Source organism: Taudactylus pleione, unplaced genomic scaffold (genome assembly GCF_031769625.1).
Source record: "Taudactylus pleione unplaced genomic scaffold, aTauple2 ptg000506l, whole genome shotgun sequence".
Lineage (NCBI taxonomy): Eukaryota > Metazoa > Chordata > Amphibia > Anura > Myobatrachidae > Taudactylus > Taudactylus pleione.
In genome coordinates, this window is record NW_028284908.1 from 1,438,311 (window position 1) to 1,464,484 (window position 26,174).

The 26,174-nt window shown below is 46.6% G+C and overlaps 1 protein-coding gene across 2 annotated transcripts in view; it reads right to left on the reverse strand.

Annotated features, from left to right (window-relative positions):
• The window catches only part of MIGA1 (mitoguardin 1), a 114,953-nt gene that overhangs the window by 87,127 nt on the left and 1,652 nt on the right, over nt 1-26,174 (reverse strand). For both annotated transcript variants that reach the window (XM_088450088.1, XM_088450089.1), the window contains exons 2-3: nt 665-798; nt 129-309 (exon numbers count right to left, since the gene is read on the reverse strand). In XM_088450088.1, the coding sequence (XP_088306214.1) occupies nt 129-309; nt 665-798 (315 nt within the window). The remainder of the gene's footprint in view (nt 1-128; nt 310-664; nt 799-26,174) is intronic.

The window sequence follows — 26,174 nt, forward strand, 5'->3', positions numbered from 1 at the left end:
TCCCTGTTCCTAATAATGATGTAAGTAATAATGTAATCACTTATAGATTATAATGTTAATACTAGAGCATGTATGAGATTATTCCTAAATTTATTTCCTCCCCACCACCCCGCCCCGCCTGATCCCACCTTTCTCCGATGCCGCGTTTCCAGTGCCGTCTAGCAGGAGGTGGCTGGATTCCCAGGAGGGAATTTTGCTTTTCTTCTTCCCCCCACGTCGTCTTTTAAAGTGACGGGCCAGGAATATGATCGATATTGTACCGACAGCGGTTACCGCCAATATCTTCTTCAGCCCAGGGTGAGACTTTATCTGTAACACACAGATTGGGGTTAGTTAGAAGACACAGTTTAGATTCAGCAATTAAAAAAACTAAACAAAATACAAGTAAATCCAAAACTACCCTTAAAAAGTGATCTCGACACGATGGAGACAGACATTTCCTGACTAGTAACAACACTGAGAGCGTTCAAGAGAATGTCGCAATTCACTAGGGACCAGCGACAACTCAGCTGCTGCGACATCACCCTCTGTCTGCGCCCGGCACTCTGCGGCCCTTTCACAAACAGATCATCATCGCGTCCGAACAAAGAAGTAATGATAATGTATCGCGCTATTCAGTTCAAGCTGCTGCCGATGGCTGGGAGGCACATTTTCCTCAAGCTACCTGTGTAAAAGAATTGTAGCAGATCAGAGGGAATTCCATGACACGCAGAGCCGCCATCTTGAATAGCTGTCGTGTCTCCGTCGTTGCCTCTTCTAACGGGGACATACATCTCCGATACCCTTCCTTCAAGGAGTCTGCAGAAGACAAAAACATTACACAGAAGCCTAGTATGCAACACAAGCAAGACGAGATACAATATAGCAATATTTAATCAATTAAAGAGGGTATTTTACAAAAATAAATAAAAAAAAAATGTTCAGACAGCAGAAGCAGCCAATCAAAAGTGACCATCGATCTTCTGAAAACATAGAATGAAACCAAGCTTTCTATTGGGTTACTGCACAACAATACTTTCCTATATTAGACAAAGCTAAGTTTGGTATGGTTTGATTGATAGTGATCTGATTTTTAACGACACATGCACTCGTTTAAAATTACAAGTTTACCTTTCCTGATGTACATAATTAATACATAAGAACATATAATACCCGATTGAATTAAATGGTCCTTCAGTGATTTTGTATATTAGTGCTGGGCTCCCAACGCTACCTGACAACCCCCATACAGGTACATCCTGCTGTCCCATAAAAATCCAAAAAATTAAAAGGGCCAATAATCATCAAAATATAAAATTTTCCTCATATATTTAATCCCAAATGCCTTTAGTGCCGATGAGCGCAGCAGTGAAGGGGTAAGGCGACAGTGCAGGGGGCATAGTGGGGAGGGGGCCTTGAAAACCGGGCCATTAGCCGGGAGGTTTAATGCTCAGCTGTGAACAGTGATAGTTGGGGTTGTGGGCAGTTAATCCTCAGGGACCTGGTTGAGCAGGGGGAGTCTGGCACAGGCTGAGGAGGTCCCTGAGGTGGAGGCCGGAGTGAAGTCTGGCGGAGGGTGTGTCCGCAAAATATAACTGTAATGTGATAGTCTGGTCAGAGGAGCATATTTCGGGGGAGGGAGAGAGGGAGATGTATCAAGCTTTGGATGGAGATAAAGTGGACACAAAGCAAGCAATCATCTCCTATAGGTGGGTACACACTAAACGATATATCATCCTTGGCAGATTGGAATGACCGTCGTATAGTATGTACCCTGAAAACCACCCGATTTATCGTACAATAAATGGGGTGGTCGCATCTGCCCAGCGACATCACATGGGACGTTGCTATATAGTGTCCATTAGACAATGTAACGATATATTGCACCATCGTACATCGGATTATGCAGTGTGTACGGCGATGCGATATATTGTTACATCACATCGCCGTGTCACCTAGGTGTCATATGAAATTGCAGTTAGAAGCCGATTGGTTGCTATGGGCAACTTCTCCACTTTATCTCTCTTGAAGGTTCGATAAACCTCCCCCAAAATGAGACATGTTGAAGATAAAGAACTGGTCAGACCCTGAGACACTGGGCCCAATTCAGAGGCGCTTGCAAAAAGCAAGCGCTCGCTCTGAATCGGGGCAGGCGCTGGTTTTTTTAGTTGCAGCCTCCTGGCCGTTCGCATAGCTGTGGGTGACCATTCACAGCTATTGCGAGGGGCCAGGATGATGGTCGCGATGATAAAGACTATCGCAACCATCGGGCTTGCGACGAGACCCTTGTGGTAGGGTCTCGTGGCCGCAAGCCCCAGAGAGCTTCTGGCTCTAATAGAGCCGGAAGCTCTCTCACTGACTTCACTGGTGATGTCAATGGGGCCGCCCACAAACGGCAGGCGTTCGCTTGGGAACGCCTCAGTTTGTGAAGCCACTCCCCCGGCCACGCTTACAAAACGTTGTGAGCTGTCGATCAACATCGACAGCCGCCCCTTTTGTAGTGAGCCACGGAGCGAGTGCTTTTTGCACTTGCTCCGGGGCTCGCGTGTGCGCAGTGCGCACTGGGCCACCATCAACCCTCTTGCGAGCGAGTCTGAATCAGGCCCACTGTGCATACAATAGAGGGCACCTGTGCGCTGGAAAATAACTCACATGAAAGAGGAAACTAAATGGCAGCTGGTAATAAATTCGCACCGCCACGTTACTCACCGCCATTTTACTACAAAGCGTTACAAGTACTGGTTACCAAATCATTATATTAATTAGTGTAGAGGATACCAGCGACTACTAATACATTAATTTCTACCAGCCCCTCTCCCATTGCAGAAAAATGCCACTACAGCAACGGTTCCAAAACTGGGTGCCATGGCAGCATGTGAGCCGCAGGACACTTACACGGGTGCCACAGATGGGTGGTCCAGGAACAAATCCAGAAGTGGAACCTGCCCACCACCACATAAAGGACCCTAAGGATGACATATAGGCCCAATTTACTTAATTTAATATTTTTTTCTGAATTTCAATTAAAAAAACAAACAAAAACTTTTGGCCAAGGGGTGGCATGGGAAAACAAATGGTGATAGTCTAGGGCTCCGTGAATCAAGAAAGAAACCACTGCACTAGAGCCAATTGTCACAGGGTAGCGGTTATATTGACAATGAGAAGATTGTAACTGGAGCTACAATTATTTTTACACATTTATTTAGGATATTAACCTTCAATCTTTATAGACATTTCTTGAACCTACAACTCAAAACCATCTTCTGACACCTAGGCCCTCATTCAGACCCGGACGCAAGTGGCCGCTCGTACGTTCGGCGTACGTACTGAAATATGTTAATTTAAGCGCTCGCTCGTAATTTCGAACGCAGCTAAACTTCCTCCCCAAAGTCTACCGACCCCTCCTCTAACTAACGAGCGTGCCAAATAGCGAGCGTACATCCCCAATGTGGCTTGCAGGGAACACAAGCACAAGTACAAACTGGAAGTGGGACTGTCAGATTCCGATTACCTGCTCCTTTATTCTGCCTACCTCCCTCAATCGTATCATGCCAATCAATATATCAATTAGCTTAATTGCTCGTTTTTTTTTTTTTACATGCAATAAACTTTACTCTTGTCCGTGTTTGTATTTACCCGCAGAATACGTACGGCTTAAACATTCGCTTTTATTTGTCAAAATACATGTTTGAGGCAATTATCCATTTGTTTTCTTTGTTTTTCCCTACGCATATTTTACTGGGTTCATTTCTTTATTTAAATTAGCTTACGCATGTCACTGCATCAAGCCTATCATAACTCTCAAGAGATTTCTGGCCCTGTCGAACACATGACTCATACACTAACCAATAGAATTTGTCCTGTTAATTTCCCAAATACATTAGCCAATCAAATTTTTTTTCAGGACTTTATTAAAATTGTTTTATTAAAAAGACACCATTGCCATCATGAGATCCGCCGCATTCACCAGGCGCGAGCTGATGGTGTTAACCGGAGGTGATGGACAGGCGGATCACCAGCCAGCCTCCCCCCATCACCAATAGGGAAAAGCGTTCCGCATATGCGGAGGTACGTGGCCGCCTGCGTTCCTTCGGCTCACGCCGCCAGATCAGCCAGCTGGAGCGCAGGTGGTCCGACCTGCAACGGCGGACGCCCCGCTTGCTGGCATGCTTTCGCATGCAGATAGCGGAAAGTACGTTTTTTTGACTGTGGTTTTCATGTTTATCTTTGTGGCCCTAACTGCATGTGCATGTTTTCATGTATGGCCTCTTTATTATTTGTACTCATATCTGCATGTGCATGTTTTCATGTATGGCCTATTTATTATTTGTACTCATATCTGCATGTTTTCATGTATGGCCTATTTATTCTTTGTACTCATATCTGCATGTGCATGTTTTCATGTATGGCCTATTTATTATTTGTACATATATCTGCATGTGCATGTTTTCATGTATGGCCTATTTATTATTTGTACTCATATCTGCATGTGCATGTTTTCATGTATGGCCTATTTATTATTTGTACATATATCTGCATGTGCATGTTTTCATGTATGGCCTATTTATTATTTGTACTCATATCTGCATGGGCATGTTTACATTTTTTGGGGTTTAACAATTAGCGTTTAACAAGGTGATGTTCTAAACTAACCTCAATTTGTTTTCCATCATTTAGGGGCAGAGCGAAGACTACGGCGTCATTGCCGTCAAAGACGGCGCTCTCGGCCCCTCTCCCCAACCCCCAGCCAAACATCCTCACCCCAAAATACCCTAAATTCCCCCTCCTCCCCAGCCTGCACAGACCCTGTCGCACATCCGTCTGTGCTACTTCCCCTCCATCCCAATTCCCCCTCCCCTCCAACCACCCCTCTCGTGACTACCCCCTCCCCTGAATCCGTAATCACCCCTCCCACCTCGTTGGGGAATGTGGCCACCTCCGAGGAGGACGAGGGAGTTGGTTCTGGCCCAGCCGTCATTTTGAACGGTATGTTTCCCTTTTAACCTTTTTTGTGTTTTAAAATGTTTGGATCTAATCCTGTGTCTGTGCCTTTTCCTTTTTTTTGATTTGTAACAAGTTTGGGTAGATCTCTGTTTGTCTTTACCTTTTACTGCTGATTTCCCCATACACATATCCCACATGGCAAAACAGTTTTTTTTATTTTTTAAATTTTTGGGTGTCCATTTTTGTGTCCTTTGGTTTTTTGAGTTAAATGTGCTTTTGGTCACACTATTGTCATTTTTGGATCGCTCTGTTTTGCTTGTTTTTTCTGGGTGTTTCATTAATTATGTATTAAGCCCCACACTTTTCTAACCCACAGAGGACCAGAGGCGTTTGGCGGACCTAGCCGGGTGCGTCCAAGTGATGCGGGGCCACGTGATCGGGCTGCTGGTGGTCCTTGACCGTATGGCTGGGATCCTGCGTCCATAATTTTTTATTTTCAAACAAAATTTTTTTTCCTAATAAAAATTTAAAAGTTAGAGTTCAGTCTCATTCCTTGTCTCCAAATCTTAGATTGTTTACACTGACATAAGTAGACTCTTGCAGCAAGTATTTGCAATTAATGTCACTAATGGAGCATACACACGGTCAGATTTGTCAGACTTGTCAGATTTGTCAGATGAACGATTGAACGATTGAACGATTTGAACGATTTTACCAAAGTTTTGAACGATTTGAACGATTTGAACGATTTTTGACTGCATTAAAATGAATGGAATCGTCCAAGTCTGACTGCAAACACATCAGATGTCAGAAATCGTTATCTGACCATCGGGAACGCGCATCGTTGATCGTCCATCGTTCAGGCATGTCAGATATGAACGATTTTCCTTCAGATATGAACGACTGAACGATTTTTAAATCGTTATCGTTCATATCTGAAGGAAAAATCTGACCGTGTGTATGCACCATTAGATTGTGTTTTGTAGATTTTTAGAAAACAGGCACATGAAACAGCTAACAGTAACAATCTGCTTGGGTTTTTTTTTGTGTTACAATTTTTATATTAGTACATTTTACATGTTCCAATTTGGGGGGCAACCTGCTTAGCCCGAGATTCCAAAGCATACTGATTGTACATAATACCTTTTGGTGTTGGTTTTGACCCAGAAAGCATATTTAAATTTTGATCAAATTGCGACATTACAGGATTAACCCTTAAGCAATTTTAACGTGGGTGAACCTGGTTACACTTGCTTGCAATGTTCAAGAAAATTTGCAAAATTACACTCTCAAAAAATTTATTCAACACATAACTAAAAAACCAAAGTGTTGGCTCACAAACAATACACACAGTGATAACAAAAAGTACAACCCATCAAACACCATATGAAAAAAGTAAAGAAAAATCAAGAACTGGTTGACGAATGAGCATGCCAACATGATTCCACAAATGTTGCGTTGCAATATTGGGTCCAGAATATATATCCAATGTGTCCCCATGAAGGTTTGTTTTGGGTAGCAGGAAGTAGTCATCGTTTCAGTCCCAAAGATTATGAAATCAAACAGAAGATGGGAAAAAATAAACAAATTAATTAGATGGTCTCCCAAAATCCTTAACACATTGTGTCAAAGAACTTCTTTTGTGCCAATAATTACCTAAAATATCTGGCCACCACATCATCGCGTATGGCCCCCCCACATACTGACCTCCGACCAACCTCGGGGGGGCCATCCTCAGGCAAGGCATCCTCTGGCTGCATTGGGACACCACTCCTTATGGCGATGTTGTGAAATATCCCACACAGGACCACAATTTTCGAAACCATATCCGGCAAATACATGAGCTCGCCACCAGAGCGGTGGAGGCATCTGAATCGGCCTTTTAAAAGGCCTATACAGCGCTCCACCACTTGCCTGGTGGCTGTAAGTGCGGAATTAAAATTACTTTGTGGCCCTGGTGTGGGAGCCAAATAAGGAGTGAGCAGCCAGGGCGTGCAAGGGTAGCCACTGTCTCCTGTGAAAAAGAAGTGACAACATCAGGATCACTGTGTATCAAGCTTAACATTGTTATGTACTAAAGGTCTCCACTCACCCAGAAGCCACGCATCACCAGCTTGTAGGTTGTTTAATTTTTGCCATATCCCTGATTGCCGGATGATGAATGAGTCATGTGCACTTCCGGGTAATTTTGCATTCAGGGACAGGATCTGGAGGGAGGCATCACATACCACCATTACATTCAGGAAGTGATAGTGTTTGCGGTTGCGAAATATGGCCTCCAGCCGTGCTGGAGGCTGAAGTGGTATGTGAGTACCATCCACAACCCCTATGATGTGTGGGAAGCCAGCTATTTGGTAAAAATTGGCCTTGGCCACACTAAGGGCACCCATATCCAAAGGCATTTGAATAAAATGATGGAGGTGCTTGAAATGGGCCTCCATCACTGCCCTCAGGATCCTGGAAAAGGAGGATTGGGAGATTCCCGCAACTATTCCCACCGTTGTTTGAAACGATCCTGAGGCACAGAAATGTAACACCGCCATAAATTGCGTAAGTGGTGGTATTGCTGTAGGACTGTCAATTTGCCGCTCAAGATCACTCTCTATTAATGAGAGTGTCTATGATGATTTGGGGTGGAAGACGGTAGCGTCTTAACACCTCATCATCGGGCATTCCAAAAAGGGTGACACGTGTTCGATATATCTGGGTCCTAGCACGCCTACGATGCCTACGCCTGGGACGAGATTGAGGTTGGTCGGCTTCCGGGAGCATGGCCAGAACAATCCGACCAAGATCAACCTGAAATGGCAAGAATTGAATGTAAGGTTTTTTTTCCCCAAAAAAATTGAAAAATTACTTATCTTTACGATACAATCCAATGATGCTTACATGCCGGGGTATTGTCATGATTTTCAAAACCTAAAAATAAAAACAAACAAACAATGCAAACATTTAGGGTGGCCATTTAGGAATTGAAATTGGGTACAATATAAAACATAAAAGGGGATAAACACACATTTCGGCAAAGAGCAAAATGACAGTGTGCAGACTACCACAATTTGAGCCCCAAATTCTTAAAAAATTTCTAACGGGAAATCACAACCAATTGCAATACAGAAAATAAGCAGATAAAAATGCGCTAATTAGTTCGCAAATACAAGACAGAAAATAACCAGATAAAAATGCACTAATTAGTTCGCAAATACAAGACAGAAAATAACCAGATAAAAATGCGCTAATTAGTTCGCAAATACAAGACAGAAAATAACCAGATAAAAATGCGCTAATTAGTTCGCAAATACAAGACAGAAAATAACCTGATAAAAATGCGCTAATTAGTTCGCAAATACAATACAGAAAATAACCAGATAAAAATGCGCGAATTAGTTCATACATTTAGGAATCACAAAACCAAAGGTTAAAAGTGTAAGGTCAAACAAAGTTGCGTTAAACAAAACATGAACATTTAATAAACAAGTGAAAAAACAAACTTACCAATAGAGGATATATAAGTCACCGGATAAAACGGTCGTTGGGGCAGAGCCAAAAGAAACCTACCAAAGGAGAATTTGTAAAAAATGAGCGCCCCAAATTTAACAAAAAGAAGGATACACAAAGTGAACAAAAGGAAGACGGCCAAAAACTTACCAAAAAATGACACGACAAATAAAAAAACCACACCAAAAAAAGCGAACGGAAAGAAAAACTCCAAAAAGACACACCGAAAAAAACTCCAAACGCCAAATACAAATCCCGCCAACAATCCACTCCGACCAACGTAACCTCCAACAACCAACAACCGCCACCTCGACTCGAGACGCCCCAAGCCATAAATAGTGTTTATTTTCCCGCACAAATTAAGGAGGGATCATAGGAACGCACAATCAATGATGCGGACGAAAAATAAGGACGCATGTATAAATACGTCACGACCCAAAAAAAAAGTTCTGGTGTATTTCTTGTTTGGAGGTAAGAAATGGCTACAGACCAGGGAAACAATGGCCAAGAGTCGGCCGGTAAGTTTTTCAGGCATTTCCAAACAAGGATTATTTTGAAACATAATATAGTGAAAGTTTGCAAGCTTAAATTTCTCAACGTTTAAACAAATAGGTGAGGAGGATGACATGGAAGAGGCTGCTGGGCCCAGTATTCCGGGCAAAGCAGGGAAAAAGAAAAGGCAGCCACAATTCACAAGAAAGGAGATGGAGGTTTTGGTTCAGAAGTGTGTGGACATCCTGCCACAGGCAGACAGGAATATGGGTGCAAGCCAGAAGTGGAGAATGTGGGAGGAGATAGCCAGTGCTGTCAATAGGGTGGGTGATTATGTCAGTCTAGCCCGGGATGTCAAACGGCGGTAAGTAAAAACTTGACTCCCCTAAAACCAAAAAAAAAAAAAACAAACAACAGGAATAATGGTTACTTTTTCACCCACAGATGGCAAGACTTCAAATATCGCCTGAAACAAAAAATGGCGGACAGGGCTAGGCATGCAAGGGGGACAGGTGGGGGTCCCACCCCTGTGTCATTGGAGTTGAATGATTTGGAAGAGCTGGCACAGGGGTGTGTGCAGGCTGTGGAGGTGTTTGGCGTGTCGAACATGGATACGGACATGCCAGACTTTGCGGCTCCTCATGTTGTCCCACGTAAATATTGTGATGTAACCAACTCTGAAATGTTATTGTGCCAATATGTAGATTCTAATGTGACTCTTTTTTCATTTTTCACACAGAGACACAGGCGGATGAGTCTGCTCCAGAGGGGAGCCTTGGCCGCAGAATTTCTGCTGGCTCTGCAGGGGAGGAACCAGTACATCCGGCTGAGGACCCTGCAGAAGCCAGTCCAGGGCAATCCCCCTCGCAGGCAGTGGCACTCCTCACAGAACTCAATTTTAAATCGGATTTCCATACGGAGATTCTGCAGAGGATGGACGCCAGTCTGCTACGGATGGCTGAGGCCCTGGAGCAAAATGCTGCGGCCAACGTGACCATTGGTCAGGCCCTGGCGGAAAATACCAGGGCCAACATCCGCATCGCCAATGCCCTGGAGCAGCTCGTTCGCCAGCACATGGTGGAGCCGACCTCCCTTCCTGCCGGAACATCAGGATCCTCCACCTCTGGCACAACATCAGCCAATCCTCCAAATGTGCCTAGCCCTGTGCCTAGTCCAGAGGCCACAACATCTGCCTCTGGACAGGCCAGCCCGATGACATCCCGGACCCGGTCTGGCGCCCCCCCTCCCCCAGCCAAACGGGGGAAAAAACGTTGACAGCACTGGCTACTTTTCCCACACTCCTTCTGTGCTTGCCCCATATTCCTTTCTGGCCAAAACTTCCCTCTCCTTTCTTGTGAATTGTTTTTAAATTTTTGTTTTGTTTCCATACCTTTTATGTTTGGCCAAATTATAATTTTTATTGGAATAAAATTGGCCCAAAAATGGTCCAGAAAATGTTTTTATTTTCTAATAAATTTTGAAAAAATGTTCGACATTGTATTCTGACATTATTTTATAAATGGTTTACAGTTAATCCTGGCCCACAAGGCAAAAACGACCTCCCAAAAAAAAAAAAAAAAAAAAATGTACAATAAAGGGCTCTTTAAGGAACACTTTAAAAATTACATAAGGATGCAAATTCTCCTGACCAAAGCAAAATGGAAAAATACACACAAACCTGATGACATTATTGTTACAATAGCACAAATATAAAATACCATCCAAAAAAAACATACCTACAAATGTACGCTAATTGATTGTGTAATCCTGAAATTAGCAGCTATGATTTCCACCTGCGTACGGTTTTGTGCTAACCAAAAAAACTCTTTTCAAAACACATTACAAGCTGGTTTTCAATTCAAAATTGATTGTTTTTCTGACAAGCCGTGATTAATCGATGAAACATCGTGGAGGCCCGGGACGGAGGAGAAGGCCATCGCCAATGTGGTCGAGTAATCCAGACCCCAAGCTGTGCGAGCAGTTTGAACGGAAAGAGGATCATCCAGTGACGTATGACTTGGTACGAACACATTTGACGTCCGCATCAGATAATGTATGTACGTCCCAAAAACGCCTCGCCACGCCTGCGTTTTTCCATCTCCACCCCCGTCAACGCCCAAAAACGCCCTGTTCTGTCAATCACATTTGACAGGTCACTTCCTGTTCGCAATTTGACGAACGAGACAAAAAAAGCTCGCAATCTGCCGCACACACATGCGCAGTGTTACACCGACACATGCGCGGTTTCCCAACATCGGAACGCAACGAGCGTACTGCTGTTAACGAGCGGCTCTGAATGAGGGCCCTAGTGTGCACCAACCTGTTACTGGCCAGAAAATTCTATTAAAGAGATTGCCATGTTTATTCTTGTATGTTTCGGGTAGATTTCAGGAGTGTGAATGGCTGTGACGAGTGACTAGGGACAGGATTTAGGGGCATTGTTATTTCATTTGTAGAGGAGTAACGGAAGGCTCATTGGTTAACTTCACTTTAACAAAGCTAATTTTACACAAAGTGTAATAGGCTAATTTGTGCATAGATAAAAGTTTTTATTTATAACACCGCCTATTTATGTTTAGATAATAGTCGGAGGCGGAGCCACTATCTAGTGTGAACAGTAACATATCTAGGATAAGAACAATAATACCAAAATGCAGGGGCTTAACTAGATAATTGAAGGTCACATAGCAAATGTTTGTAAGGGCCCCTATGTACCACCCAATGGTGAAAAATGAATATAACACGTGTAACTTTGAATATTAAGATGGGCCCCCCTCAGCTCTGTGTACCATATCAGCTGCACCCCTTGCACCTATGGTAGTTACACCCATGCCAAAATGTAAAGTACTTTCCTGTGGAGGTTAACCAGTTATCTGTATTCATTTGAATTATGTTACACTATTTGACCCCTTATTGCTTTGCGCAGCAATTGTTAGGTTACCATCCCATTACGTAGCCAATCATTTGTTAATAAAAGTATACCATGTTCCCTGGAATAAAGTTCTACCTAACTTGGGGTTCTGGGTGGAGTTAAACTGAAGAAGCAATTATACCAACGTGTATATCTGTCATTCCAAGTACAAGTGAGCAGGTATTATATATAAAGGGAACTATTAGCATCAATTTTCACAACTACATCTGTAAAAGGTTGAAGAATTTACCCAAATATGTAGATATTTCAGATACAGATGTGATTGTGGGGTTAAGTTTTATTTCCTATTGAAAGACACTGCAGCAAGCGTGAAGCAGAGTTAGTAGCAATTGCGTAAAAAAATGTATTAAAAAAATTGCAGGTGTAAAATGCGTTGTACGAATAGGCCCAAATAATGGCACGTACTGTAGGTCTGCACCCTTAACAGAGGCGTCCGGCTACAACAGGCATACATCCCATACACTCACACCCATGTTTTGAGACTTTTGTCCTCTAGAAAACAAAAATATATGTACTATCAGGCAACCTTAACATTGTATTGAAATCTCTGAATACAGCAGAAACTTTTTCACTAATCAACATCACCGATGTACTCAGGACCAGCTAATCACAAGTGGTTTTGCATCATCATCATCGCATTTGTACCTGTACCTAACCTACAGCAAATATTACTCCTTTCTCTGTGTTCCAGTCTGCATTTGTTTGCAATTTCGCGAATACACCCATACTGTACACTGCCGACGTTCAAATGGTCAAACATTCTCTTCCACCTGTCCCAGCTACTCCGACAAAGCTCCCAGATAAGGGATGAATAGGATTTTCTGCTTCCTGAGATGCTTTGCTAACTAGGTGCAGCCGAAACCCCAAAAGGTAAGCACTCCCCAGGGGCACCATCTCTCTCAGTAATTTCTAGCGGGGCTTGGGGAGTGAGGGTAACCACCCAGCAGCATGGTTGGTGTAGCGGTAAGCATTACTGCCTCACAGCACTGAGGTCTTGGGTTCGATCCCCACCGAATCCCCTATGTGGAGTTTGTATGTTCTTCCCATGTTAGCTCGGGTTTCCTCAAGCAACCAATTTTTGGGAAGGAGTGCGTAATTGAATTCTGACAAATAAATGAACTGTAGTAATTGCCCATGAGATGGGGAATATAGAGTGTAAGCTCCACTGGGGCAGGGATTGATGCGAGTGACTGAAATATGCTCTGTAATGCGCTGTAGAATTTGTGTGCGCGCTATATAAATGACTGGTAATAACCAAAACCTGCAGCTCTACGGGAAAGTTGTTCCTATTTTTTTTAGATAACATTGGGCTCGATTCAATTCAGCGCGATGCTGAATAGCCCCGGGAGGGAGCTCCTGAAGCTATTCAATGCGGGAGGGTGCGAGGAGAAATCCGACAAAAGTGCCGGCCACGTTGCTTTTTTTCTGCTTAGCGTGGCGATAACAGTCGCGCGGCCGGCACTTTAGTCGCGAGGACCGGCATTCTCCGACTAAACACCCAGGTTCACGTTAAATTGATAGAACAGGCATCAAGCTTAACTGGCAACTGTCAGACCAAACAGCGCGGTGAATTGAATAGCTCCGCGAGCTCCCTCCCAGGGCTATTTAGCATCGCACTGAATTAAATCAAGGCAAATTTTCCGGAATCTTGCTAGACAAGTGGAAGACGCTTTTGACCTTTTTCCACCTGGTCTTTAAGGGTCATCAAACTGTAGGAAAGACTACAAATTGCTTCCGGAAAAACCTATTTTTGAACTGCGATCTCGGGCCCTGATGCAGAGCCGGATGCTCAGACAGAGCGCTCGCTCTGAATCAGGACCGGGCAATTTTTTTTTCGAGCGGCCTCCTGGCGCATAGCGAGCGGCCATGATGATGGACGCGATGATCAAGACCATCGGGCTTGCAAAGAGACCCTTGTGGTAGGGTCTCGTGGCCGCAAGCCCCAGAGAGCTTTCGGCTCAAATTGAGCCGTTAGCTCTCCCACTGACATCACAATGTCAGTGGGGCCGCCCCCAAACGGTAGGCGTTCCTTCGGGAACGCCTCCGTTTGCCCGGCCACCTCCCCGGCCCGCCTACCAAAGGGGGCGAGCTGTCACTCACCATCGACAGCTTGCCCCCTTTGTTGCGAGACCCGGAGCGACGGAGTACCCGTAGCTATCCGGGTCTCGCGCCGGCTCCATCGTGCGCATGCCCAGTGGGCCACCATCGACCCGGTTGCGAGCGCTCAGCGCTTGCGACCGGGTCTGAATCAGGCCCTCAGTTTTGTCATCTTCAAATGGGCACCTGAGTTGAGCATAAGATTCTTCTGTGAATTTATCCTTCCATTTTTAAAAGGGTGTGGATGGTTCTATACACTGGGAATACTCTGATTTTCCTGGTTTCCAGACCCCCTAACAGAAGCTCTGTCCCTTCTACTATATCCATATACTAACTCATATTACGTAATAGCTCATCAATCTATATCACTGGGAGAAGCCTCTCTCACACCTGTAGAGGAGGAGTCTCTGTATTCTTTATCATCCACCTCCAGTTCTGCTACCTCGGAATCCGAGGGGTTTCGCCTAATTTCTTTTGGCTAATCCAGAAAAAAAAAACATCTCTCTGTTCTGATGTGGATTTAAAAAGGTGTTATCTAATTATTATCTTAAGGCCCCCATACTTCTGCAACAGATCGCCGCGATCTTGCGATGCCTGGTCGGAGGATCGGTGAAATCCAACATGTTGGATTTCACAGATTTGCCGATCACGATCAAAATATGATCACGATTTGCAAATCTGTGAAATTTAAACATATATAATTTTATCGATCCTCCAACAGACGGTGGAACATCGACGGCTGCCGGTCGGCATTTCCGACCAGCAGATTGGTGTTTCCGATCCCATCGCAGGATCGCGACACCTGATGGCAGATGTATGGGGGCCTTTACAAGCATCATCAAATTGCTCATTAAAGAAGGAGCTTCTTCATTAAGCCCTGCTCTGTGAAATGGCGATAAAGGGTTTTGTTTGGGTACTTTTGTTAACAGGAGGCTGAAAAGTTCTTCCCATGTAATGATGTGACGTAGGCACGTCTGCCTCTGAGCTGTGCAAGGCCCTGAGGGGAGCTTTACCCTGCTACATGGAGAGGAGCCCCCAGGACCCTCAGCAGAGTCACAGAGCAGGACAACAGCAGAGAACATGTACAGAAAATGCCCCTCACATACTTATAGCACAGACCCCAGATACGGATATAGGCAGTCAGAGCTCCCGCCAGCTGCCGTCCCGGGGGGGCATCACTCCTACCAGGACATCCATCTGGATCAATGTCCGAAGACTCCAAGGTGAAGTTGTGTTGTGACTGCTAGAGTTTGGGAGGTCACAGTCTGGCTCGGTAGGTGCTCACAAGCTGGGACTCGGAGCCAGAGAACTCATTGCTTGCAGCCTGGGCAACTGACAGGTGTACCATAGGTGGCACAGGGGAGGGGAACGTCACTTTACAGATGGGAGGTGGATCACATCTGGGACTCATCCAAAACAAAAAGGTTTTAGGGCAGAGGTTCCCAAACGCGGTCCTCAAGGCTCCCCAACAGTTCAGGTTTTAGAGATATTCATGGTTGAGCACAGGTGACTTAATTAGTACCTCAGCCAATTTGATTTAACCACCTGTGCTCAGCCATGGATCTCTCTAAAGGCCCCCATACATCAGCAATCTGAAAACCACAATTGAACAATTTGAAGATTTATTGCCCGATCTTAGGATGTCCCAATCGAGCAATCTGCGCCCATACACTACAGAGCTTTTTCAGTGATTTGCAGATCGATTGCAGTAAACACAGATCTGGCAATCTTGAAAGGCTCCATCATTTTGCTAGAAACGGTCTGCAAATCTGCTGATCATGTCCATACACTAGCAATCTACAGCCCCAATCGATCTGTAAAATCCAACATGTTGGACAATCTGATTAAACAATTCCAATCACTTTTTGGTTGCAATCTGCGATCTGTGAAACCCATACATTGCAGATTTTTATACACAATTGATTGCAAATTGCACGATTGCTGCAATCCATCTCTGATGTATGGGGGCCTTAACACCTGAGCTGTTGGGGAGCCTTGAGGAATGGCGTTTGGGAACCTCTGTTTTAGAGGAATCTCTCTACTGCTGTTACCAGCTCGGATTTTGCATGATAATAAATGAGGTCCCTTCTTACCTAGTCTCCTCATAGCAGAAATGCTGCTGCCTAGACAAGATATTTTAGGGGGCGATTCAATTGCAGCGCCCGCCCCTGCTGGGAGTCTATGCGAATAGTCACCCGACGGAGAAATTAAATTGTTTCTCCATTCGGGCGCCCATTATCATTTACCGCGCACACAAGCACCGAGTTTAGCCGCGCCAAGTGGCTAAACCAGTCTAAAGAGGAGGTTAGGGCGCCCAAAAAACGGGACTTAAGACACCTTTTTTCTCGCACCTCCGGAGGTTGCGAGAAAAACTGTCACTGCAGCGGCTAATGGGCGTCTATCGGAGAAACAATTGAATTGCTCTGATAGAGGCCCATTACTCTAGTCGGCCAGCGGAGGGCGCGCGCCACAATTGAAACTCCCCCTTAGGGTTATATTTACTAAAGTGAGAGTTTTTAGAAGTGGAGATGTTGCCCATTGCAACCAATCAGATTCTACTTAACATCTATCTAGCACCTTCTAGAACATAATAGCTAGAATCTGATTGGTTGCTATGGGCAACATCTCCAAGTCTAAAAACTCTCACTTTAGTAAATTTACCCCTTATGGTGGGTACACACCTGACAGATATATCTGCAGATGATGGTCGTCCATACACACTGAACGGCCATCATCTGCTTGTGCCCTCGGCGGCCGGATCGGGGGCGGGGCCAGCCCCCTTCCCCCTGCTGCCGCTGTGTGTACGGACGGTCTGCAGACCTCCCGTACACACTTGCCGATGGACAGATTTGTCTGTGGACATATACAGTATGTCCATCGGCTGCGCAGCACAGCCAATGCGATATGTCTGAACGACGAGGTTCACAGACATATCGTGACTACACACTGGCCTACGGACAGCAGATATATTGGCCGATATAATTGATCGGCCAATATATCTGTGAGTGTGTACCCAGCCCTAGAGTCTTAAAATAAGTACATACTATGCAATAATCAGAACAATCACCCGATAATCTCAGAGTGTGTACACAGCACCCAGGGCCAATTATCGTTCCAGAAGCAGCCGGATCAGATCACTGGATCTGACCTGCTGTACGACATTTCCCCCACAACAATGCACCGATATTGTGCACATTTTGTAGTGTGTATGAATTTCCAATCATCTATCCAACATTTCTGCCCGATAGCTCATTTACAAAATGTCAGCTTTGTAACAAGCTTTAGGACAGATAATCGTTTGTATCGGAAATATAATTCTTGAGTGTGCACTAGAAAACGGATGTCCTCAAGATTCATTCTTCAACTCTATATCAAGGTTTCCCAACTCCAGTCCTCAGGGACCCCTCACAGTGCGTGTTTTATAGATTTACTCAGTATCACAAGGGAAATAATTGGCTCTGCCAGTGGATCTTTAAACACTTTGTTGCTGAGGATTTTCTCACTCTTGTACTGAGATTCATTTTTCCCATTGACACGCCTCACATTCCAACAACAATGATTTATTCTACGCGGTATATCTTGGGGAGGTGGTTTCAGAAGGCTTTGTATATTCAGTAAACATCATTAGTCTTCTCAGTCATTCACACACTTTAAACAAAAATTTTTTTTTAACTCAAATAGCAAAAAATTATAATTTATTTTTTTTAAATGAAATTTCAAAAAAGGGAACCAAAAGCAAACGTGTATTTTTTTATCTTATAAATAGCGCAAAGAAAATATGAGATATGGTAAGAACTTACCTTTGTTATCTCTATTTCTACGAAGTCCATAGGGTTCCACAGGATACCTTGGGGTATAGGTGTGACGTCAGTCATCGGGCACCATATGGTTAAGCTTTCAGTCTCCCAGGATGCACTAGGGTCCCCCTCCTATACCCCGCCCCCGAACCAAGGCACCTCAGTTAGTTACCAAGCCATAGGCCGGAGGAGGAGAAGGAAGAGAGAGAAAGAAGATCTGGATACACACAAGAACCACACTCTCACCAGAAGGAGACGGGAAAACCGGTGACCAGACCAAAGCCCATCTGCAGCACAGGTGCGACAGGGCGGGAGTCCTGTGGAATCCTATGGACTTCGTAGAATTAGAGATAACAAAGGTAAGTTCTTACCATATCTCATATTTTCTACTTCAGGGTCCATAGGGTATCCACAGGATACCTTGGGGATGTCCCAAAGCAGTATCCTTTAAGGGTGGGGACGCTCCTGTGCTGAAAGGAGAATCCGCCGCCCGAAGGAAGCATCCTGAGAGGCGAAGGTGTCAAACCTGTAATACCTCACGAAGGTATGGACAGAGGACCACGTAGCAGCCTTGCAGATCTGGACTGCAGAGGCACCACGTCGAGCTGCCCACGAAGGACCCACAGACCTAGTGGAATGAGCCTTCAGAGAAGGAGGAACCGGTAGGCCTTCATGAAGATAAGCTTCAGAAATAGCCATACGGATCCAGGCTGCCAAAGTTTGCTTTGAAGCAGGCCAACCCTTTTTACGGAAGCCATAGAGGACAAACAAGGCATCCGACTTCCTAAACGAAGAAGTGCGGTCAACATAAGTCCTTAAGGCCCGCACAACATCCAAAGTGGCCTCACCCACTGAAAGACCAGGTGAGTTAAAGGCCGGAACAACTATTTCCTCGTTAACATGAAACTGGGAAACAACTTTGGGAAGAAATTCAGGCCGAGTGCGGAGCACTGCCCTGTTCCCATGAAAAATCAAGAAAGGGGGTCTACAAGAAAGAGCCCCTAAATCAGAAACACGTCTGGCCGAAGCTATGGCCAGAAGGAAAACAGTCTTAGCTGCCATTTAAGATCCACTGAGCCCAGTGGTTCAAACGGCGGTCCCTGGAGAGCCCTCAGGACCAAAGCCAAATCCCAAGGCGCCACAGGTGGAACAAAGGGCGGCTGAATGCGGAGAACACCGTGCATAAAGGTGCGCACATCCGGGATTGTAGCAATCCTACGGTGAAACCAGACAGACAGGGCCGAAACCTGTACTTTCAAAGAAGCAAGGCGAAGCCCATGATCTAGTCCCGCGTGTAGGAAGGCGAGTATCCTAGACAGACGAAACTCCCACGGTGCATAACCTCTCGGTCGACACCACTGGAAGAACGTATGCCACACGCGATGGTATATTCTCGCGGAAGACGGTTTCCGAGCTCGTAACATGGTACGCACAACAGAGCTGGAAAACCCCCTGGACCTCAACATGGCTGTCTCAACAGCCACGCCATAAAAGACAGCAGAGTCAGGTCCGGGTGAAGACAAGGACCCTGCGACAGAAGGTCCGGTCGTAGCGGCAACCGCAGAGGACTGTCCACGGACAGACCCTGAAGGTCTGAGAACCAGTGCCGTCTGGGCCACGCGGGAGCTATAAACAGGAGCGTCCCTCCTTCCTGTTTGAATTTCCGGATTACCCGTGGAAGAAGGGAAACCGGAGGAAACAGGTATGGGAACCGGAACGTCCACCGGACGGACAGAGCATCCACCAGAGACGCCTCTTCGTCTCTTGTGCGAGACCCGTACACCGGCAACTTGTTGTGACGGGACGCCATGAGGTCGATCTCTGGAAGACCCCACCTGTCCACCAGCAGTTGAAAAACGTCCGGGTGCAGGGACCATTCCCCCGGATGAACGTCCTGGCGACTTAGAAAGTCCGCCTCCCAATTTAGCACTCCCGGGATGAAGACCGCTGATATGGCCGGAAGATTGCGCTCCGCCCATACCAGGATCCGAGACACCTCTACGAGAGCCGCCCGACTTCGGGTTCCTCCTTGCCTGTTTATGTAGGCCACGGTGGTAGCGTTGTCCGACTGGACCTGCACCTGGCGACCCTGGAGAACCCGATATGCCTGCTGGAGAGCATTGAAGACTGCACGGAGTTCCAAGATATTTATTGGAAGCTCCGCTTCTGTCGGCGTCCACCTACCCTGGAACAAGTGTGGACCCAAAACTGCTCCCCAGCCCCGAAGACTGGCGTCCGTTGTCAACAGGACCCAATTCGGTACCCAGAACGGATGTCCCTTGCTGAGATGGGTCGTCAGCAACCACCAGGCAAGGGACAGGCGAACCTCTGGGGTGAGCACTATCGTCTGGGACTTTAGAGACTGAGGCAGCCCATTCCACTTGGACAGGATCAGGTGCTGCAGAGGTCTGGAGTGAAACTGGGCATATTCCACCATGTCGAACACCGACACCATGGAGCCCAGTAACCTCATCGCCGAGTGTAGAGACACCCGGCGGCTGTGCAGACAACTGCGCACCCTCGACTGTAAAGCAGAGATCTTTTCCCCCGTCACAAAGATCCTTTGCTGTCCCGAGGCCAATAAGGCTCCGAGGTGCAGAATCCGCCGAGACGGGATTAGAGTGGACTTCTGCCAGTTTATTAACCAGCCGTGCCGTTGCAGTAGCGCAATGGTCAGGTCCAAGTGGCGTAGAAGGAGCTCTGGAGATCCTGCCACTAATAAAAGGTCGTCCAAGTACGGCAACATGCGGACTCCCCGCAGCCGCAGAGAAGCCGCCATGACCGCCATCACCTTGGTGAACACACGCGGTGCTGTCGCCAGGCCAAAAGGTAACGCCCGAAACTGGAAGTGGTCGCTGCGGATTGCAAACCTGAGGAACTGTTGATGGCGCAAAAGAATAGGGACATGCAGGTAAGCGTCCTGTATGTCCAATGACACCATGTAGTCCCCAGGTTCCAGCGCCAGAATGATTGATGGACTGTAGGGTCTCCATCCGAAACTTCGGCACCCGCAAAGACTTGTTGAGAGCTTTGAGCTTGAGAATCGGACGATACGACCCATTGGGTTTCTGCACCAAAAAAAGATTTGAATAGAAACCCTGGCCCCTCTGGGAGAATGGAACAGGCACTATAACTCCAGCCTGGAGCATAGTGTGCAAGACCTTCCGCAGCTCCGTATCCTTGTTCCAGGCCGGTGGTAGACGCGTGGTGAAGAATCGAGCTGGGGGTCTGTGCCGGAAAGAGAGGGCGTACCCGTGGGAGACCACCTCGAGAACCCAAGTGTCTGTCGTGGTGACCGACCAACACCGGGCGAACTGCAGCAGGCGGCCTCCCACTTTGGGATCCCCCAAAGGGAGGCCCGGACCGTCAGGCCGCAGGCTTGTCATCTGGCTTAGGGGCCGTACGTCTGGTACTCCATGCCTGCTTCCGAGGCTTGGACGATTTCTTGGGACCAGCCTGTCGAGGAAAAGACTGTGGTATGGGCCTACCCTGGGCCCTATAAGACCAAAAGGACGATGGTCCTGAACCAGAAGAAGCAGCGGCCGACGGGAGACATGCCAATTTGGCTGCCGCCAGCGTGGCCACAATCTTGTCCAGATCCGGACCGAAGAGAACTTCTCCATTAAAGGGCAATGCCTCCAAACCCTTTTTGGAATCAGCGTCCGCCTTCCAGGATCGCAACCACAAGGTGCGACAAGCAGCCACCGCTGCTGAAGAAATTCAAGACACCAGAGTACTAATGTCTAAGGCCGCCTCGTTGATATAAGTGGCCGAATCACGGAGATTACCAATCAACTCCGCCTGATCGGCCGGACAGTCGGAATCAAAAGACGCCTCTAATGAATCCGCCCAGCGCTCAATCGCTCTGGCAACCCAGCAAATGGCCATAGCCGGCCACGCTGCCCCCCCCCCACAAGGGAATAAGCGGACTTCAGGCAGATCTCCACCTTGCGGTCCGTAGCATCCTTAAGGGAGGACATGGATGGCATCGGCAATGTGGCACTACGGACAAGACGGGTCACGTGAGAATCCACCTGTGGAGGGGATTCCCACTTAGCAAAATAATTATCCGCGAACGGATAAGCCACCGCCAGGCGTCTCTGCGGCTGGTATCGTTTGCCAGGCTGTTTCCACGCCTCCTCTAAATGGTCCACTAACTGACCCAAAAGAGGAAAGAACGTGGCGTCACCCTTCACATCCTTAAAAAAAGGCATACTTGGATTTAGCCGCTGGGGGAACTTCGTCCTCAATCACCAAGGCTGTGCGGACTGCCCGAATAAGTCCAGGAATATACACCTTGGACCTAGCGTCAGCGTCCTTAGTATGGAGAGGTTCCTGATCGTAAGGATCCAGAATCTCCCCATCATCAGACGTCCCCTCGTCATCCTCATAAGGAGCGGACAGAGACGCCACCGGCCATTTATGTGGCCGCATCACAGACTCCCCTTGCAATACATCCGACAAGTGCTGTACAGAACTCGTCAGGGAGTTAACCCACGCCGGCTCCTGAGAAACCGGGAGAGGGGAAATAGGGAGACTGCGGGGTACCACCAATTGTCTTGGGAAACCCTGCATGGCTGACGACACCACTGACTGCTGGGACAAACCCATCTGCGTAAACGCGGGCTGCGGAGCTAACTGGCCCACTAAGGTTGTAAGCGCCTGAGCGAAACAAGCCCAGGGCGGCTCCTGTACCGGTGCTGTAGCCGTAATAGGCCGCGCCATTGACAAACACTTCCGGCAGAGGCCCTCCGCGCTACCCTCCCCCTCCGCTAAAGGTACTTTACACGTAGTAAACTGTAGCCGGAGAGGAAAATCACTTTCAGACATGATGGTACCAAGTATGTGACCCCTCTCACCAATTGTATTTTAAAGAGGCGAGAGACCACCCTGCAGCACCGCACCGCAAGGGCTTAGCAGAAAGAACAGGGACAGTAATAAAGCTGACAGTCAGAATAGAAGATACAGGCAGCAGCGCTAGCACAGTCACATACAATGCAAAGAAAATCAATTCCTGCACTAACCAGCGCTGATCACTCAACTACGCAGACACAGGGCCTGGTAGGACACAGCGCTGCATACACAGACCTGACCACAGCGGAGGAGAGGTATGCGGGGGGACCCAGACCACGATGCCTCCGTCCAGGCTTCCAGCAGCGTTCACCATGCGTTCAGGAAGATGGCCGCCGAGGAGCAGAGAGGAGGCTGGCCTGGGGGAGGAGCGCTGCCACAGGGCCAGTCGGCATGCATTTAACCCCCGGGACGCCGCAGCGCTACCGCTCTGCTGCGGTCCGCTGTCCCAGGGGGTAGTGGAAGCGCAGGTTACATACCTGGCTCCACGCTGCAGCCAGTCCCCAGGGAGCCCCCTGCCTGGGGACTCTGGACCATGTAACAGCGGGGACCAACCGCGGGACCCCGCTGCTTACCTTGCTGTCCCCCTTGATTCCGGCCATGGTCCGGAACATCTGGGGTCACCGCTAGCTGTGACCCCAGATGCTCACCAGCATCCCCGGATCGGTACCTTCGTTCTGGTACCGGCGGGGGTGTAGGGAAGACAGCATGGACGTCAGGACTGACTGTCCATGCTGTACATCCAGATGTGCAGCCACAGCTGCATGCAGGAAAACTTCAGGGGCTCTTCTTAGCCCCCACTCCAACAGGTGCACCCGACTCCGGCCGGGCACCAAACTAAACTGAGGTGCCTTGGCTCGGGGGCGGGGTATAGGAGGGGGACCCTAGTGCATCCTGGGAGGCTGAAAGCTTAACTCTATGGTGCCCGATGACTGACGTCATCACCTATACCCCAAGGTATCCTGTGGATACCCTATGGACCCTGAAGTAGAAATACTTGTTTCGCCAATGATTCACCTTCCCAAAATAGTACAAATCAGGGTTCTATGTGTCGGTTTTGACAGGAAAAAAAATCAGCACTTACAATAAAAATGCATTTTTTTACAAAAATAATAGCCCAACAAGGCCGGACAGCCTACAGCATGGTGCCCCCCAAGCGTGTGCAGGCGAGAATGCAGGGAATGGGGGAAAGGCGCAATGTGCTATTCTTTTCCATGGCGCTGGGCAATAGTGTCTGCTGATCATAGGGGGGGGGGATATTAATTTGAGAGAGGGGATTCCTCTCTTTCATGTGAGCGAGCCCTCATTTACTGGTGTAATTATGGGTGCCCATATACAGAAAACATCTATTTTACATAGCACAGGGTAATATTAACTGGTGGTAAGTACTAAGGGGTCCCAACATTTAAAAGAGGAGACACCCTCTTTCTAAAATAAGTGTCCCCTCATTATTTGTAGCCAGGTTAGTGGGAGATCTTTCACATTATTTTAAGTTAATGTCTGGTAATAAGTGTAATCACCAAATATTAGTCCTTATGAGGTCCCAACGTGGTGGGGGTGATAGAGGGACTTAAAATCCCCCCTCCCCACTACCATCATTTTCTTTACTTTTGTTTACAGAGCCGATGAGGGGTCTGAAGGCTGCAGGGAAACCACTCATCACATTATACCGGTGGGGACAAGGTCATTTAATTAGGGGGAGGCATTAGCCCCACTCATCCTTCGCACTGATCTGTATGTGGAAGAGGTCTAACACGTCCTCACGTCCTCTGCAACAAAGCGGGTTACAATTCGTCAGCCAGTAATGAATATACCTGTACATCAACAAGGAGATCAGGAAAACATGCACTGTTAGGGGTTCCTGAGGACTGGAGTTGGGCTGCAGAGAGGATCTGCTTAGTTATGCAGAGAGGCGTTTAGGGTCATTCCTTACATGGCACAGGGCCATTGTCACTCCGCGAAAGGACCGAGATTTTGCACTAACCTGGAGCACCCTCAGGTTGCACTTTGGGAGAGAAACATATTTTTAGGAAAAAATAAAACACCATTTGAGGGGAGGGGGGTGGGTTAATTTCTCTGCACTGGGTCGTTGGATGTCGCGATGTCCGGCTGCGCTCATTTCCAGTTATTAGAGCATGATATCTTTTTCCTTTGTCCCTCTATGGAGAAAAAGGAAAAACGAGCGACAATTCATCACCGCGGACTGCCTTCGCGACCATTCCGGAGGGAGCCTGAGGAGAATTGATCACCCCCTTGCAGTTTTGCAGAGCGCGCCTCTTCAGATATTTCAGCATCAGAGTCCACCTGTAATTTACAGAGAGATCTCCTGTATGCGGAGAGAATGCGTGAATCTTCATGTATTGTGGACGGATCATTTTAGCTTGGTAACACAGCGTTTTGCGACGGCACATTGCATGTATATTGTAAACAAGGCACTTTACATTTATCATTAGGAGTGCAGTAGTAGAACAGCGCCACCTTTTGACATAAACAGTCATTTCTGCAGTGTGGGGCCACATTTAGGGCAAATTGAGCATTTTCAAGTCGCTCAAAATAGCCATAAGGTGCATACACACGGTCAGATTTGTCAGATGAACGACTGAACGATTTGCAAACGATTGAATGATTTTTGACTGCATTAAAATGAATGGAAATCGTCCAAAACTGACCGCAAACACATCAGATGTCAGATATCGTTATCTGACAAACGGGAACGCGCATCGTTCAGACATGTCAGATTTTCCTCCAGATATGAATGATTGAACTATATTTTAAATCGTTATCGTTCAGATCTGAAGAAAAATCTGACCGTGTGTATGCACCAATAAAATTGTTAATTAAATTGGTGGAGCTCTCAAAACCAGTAAACACGTATAAAAGTGATGGTGATGGGCGGGACCAGAACTTAACTCATTCCAGTGGGCTTTCCACATGTAGTGTACATGCTGGAGAGCCTATTTAAATGCATGGGCTGTTGAATTAAATGGGAAATTTCATTTTGGAGATTTCAAAGATTAAATTACTAAATGGCTCTTACTATTGTCCTCCTGTACTATACTTCACATAGCAGAATTAGAGGGTTTTTTTTATTAAATGTCTTGTGATTTCTTTTAGTGGAGTTTAAAAAGTGATTACAAAGTAATTTACCTTTACTAGATTTCACAGAAATCAAATCACCATATAAATCACAATAATCGGATTCCTTTATCACCTCAGTAATTAAGGGGTGACAGCTGACATTATTGCAATTTACAAAAAAAAGGATTAAAATATTGTCCTTATTTCTTAAGAATTTTCCATTATTCCTGGAACATTTATCATAAAAATCACATCTAGGAGAAGGTTGAGAAACATGGATTTAAATCCCCTGACAGTCATAATACTTCTATGGAAAAACAAAGTCATGAAACTATGGGCTGCAAAAAGCCCTATAACAACCACCTGCTACACAATAAGATGCTATAAGCAGAATAGGAATGACAGCTCCATAGAAATGTTAATAAAATGCATTTTTCAGTGACCAGTTCAAAATGGAGTCTGTCCCATGAAACTATCACACACACACACTATAATATATTACTATG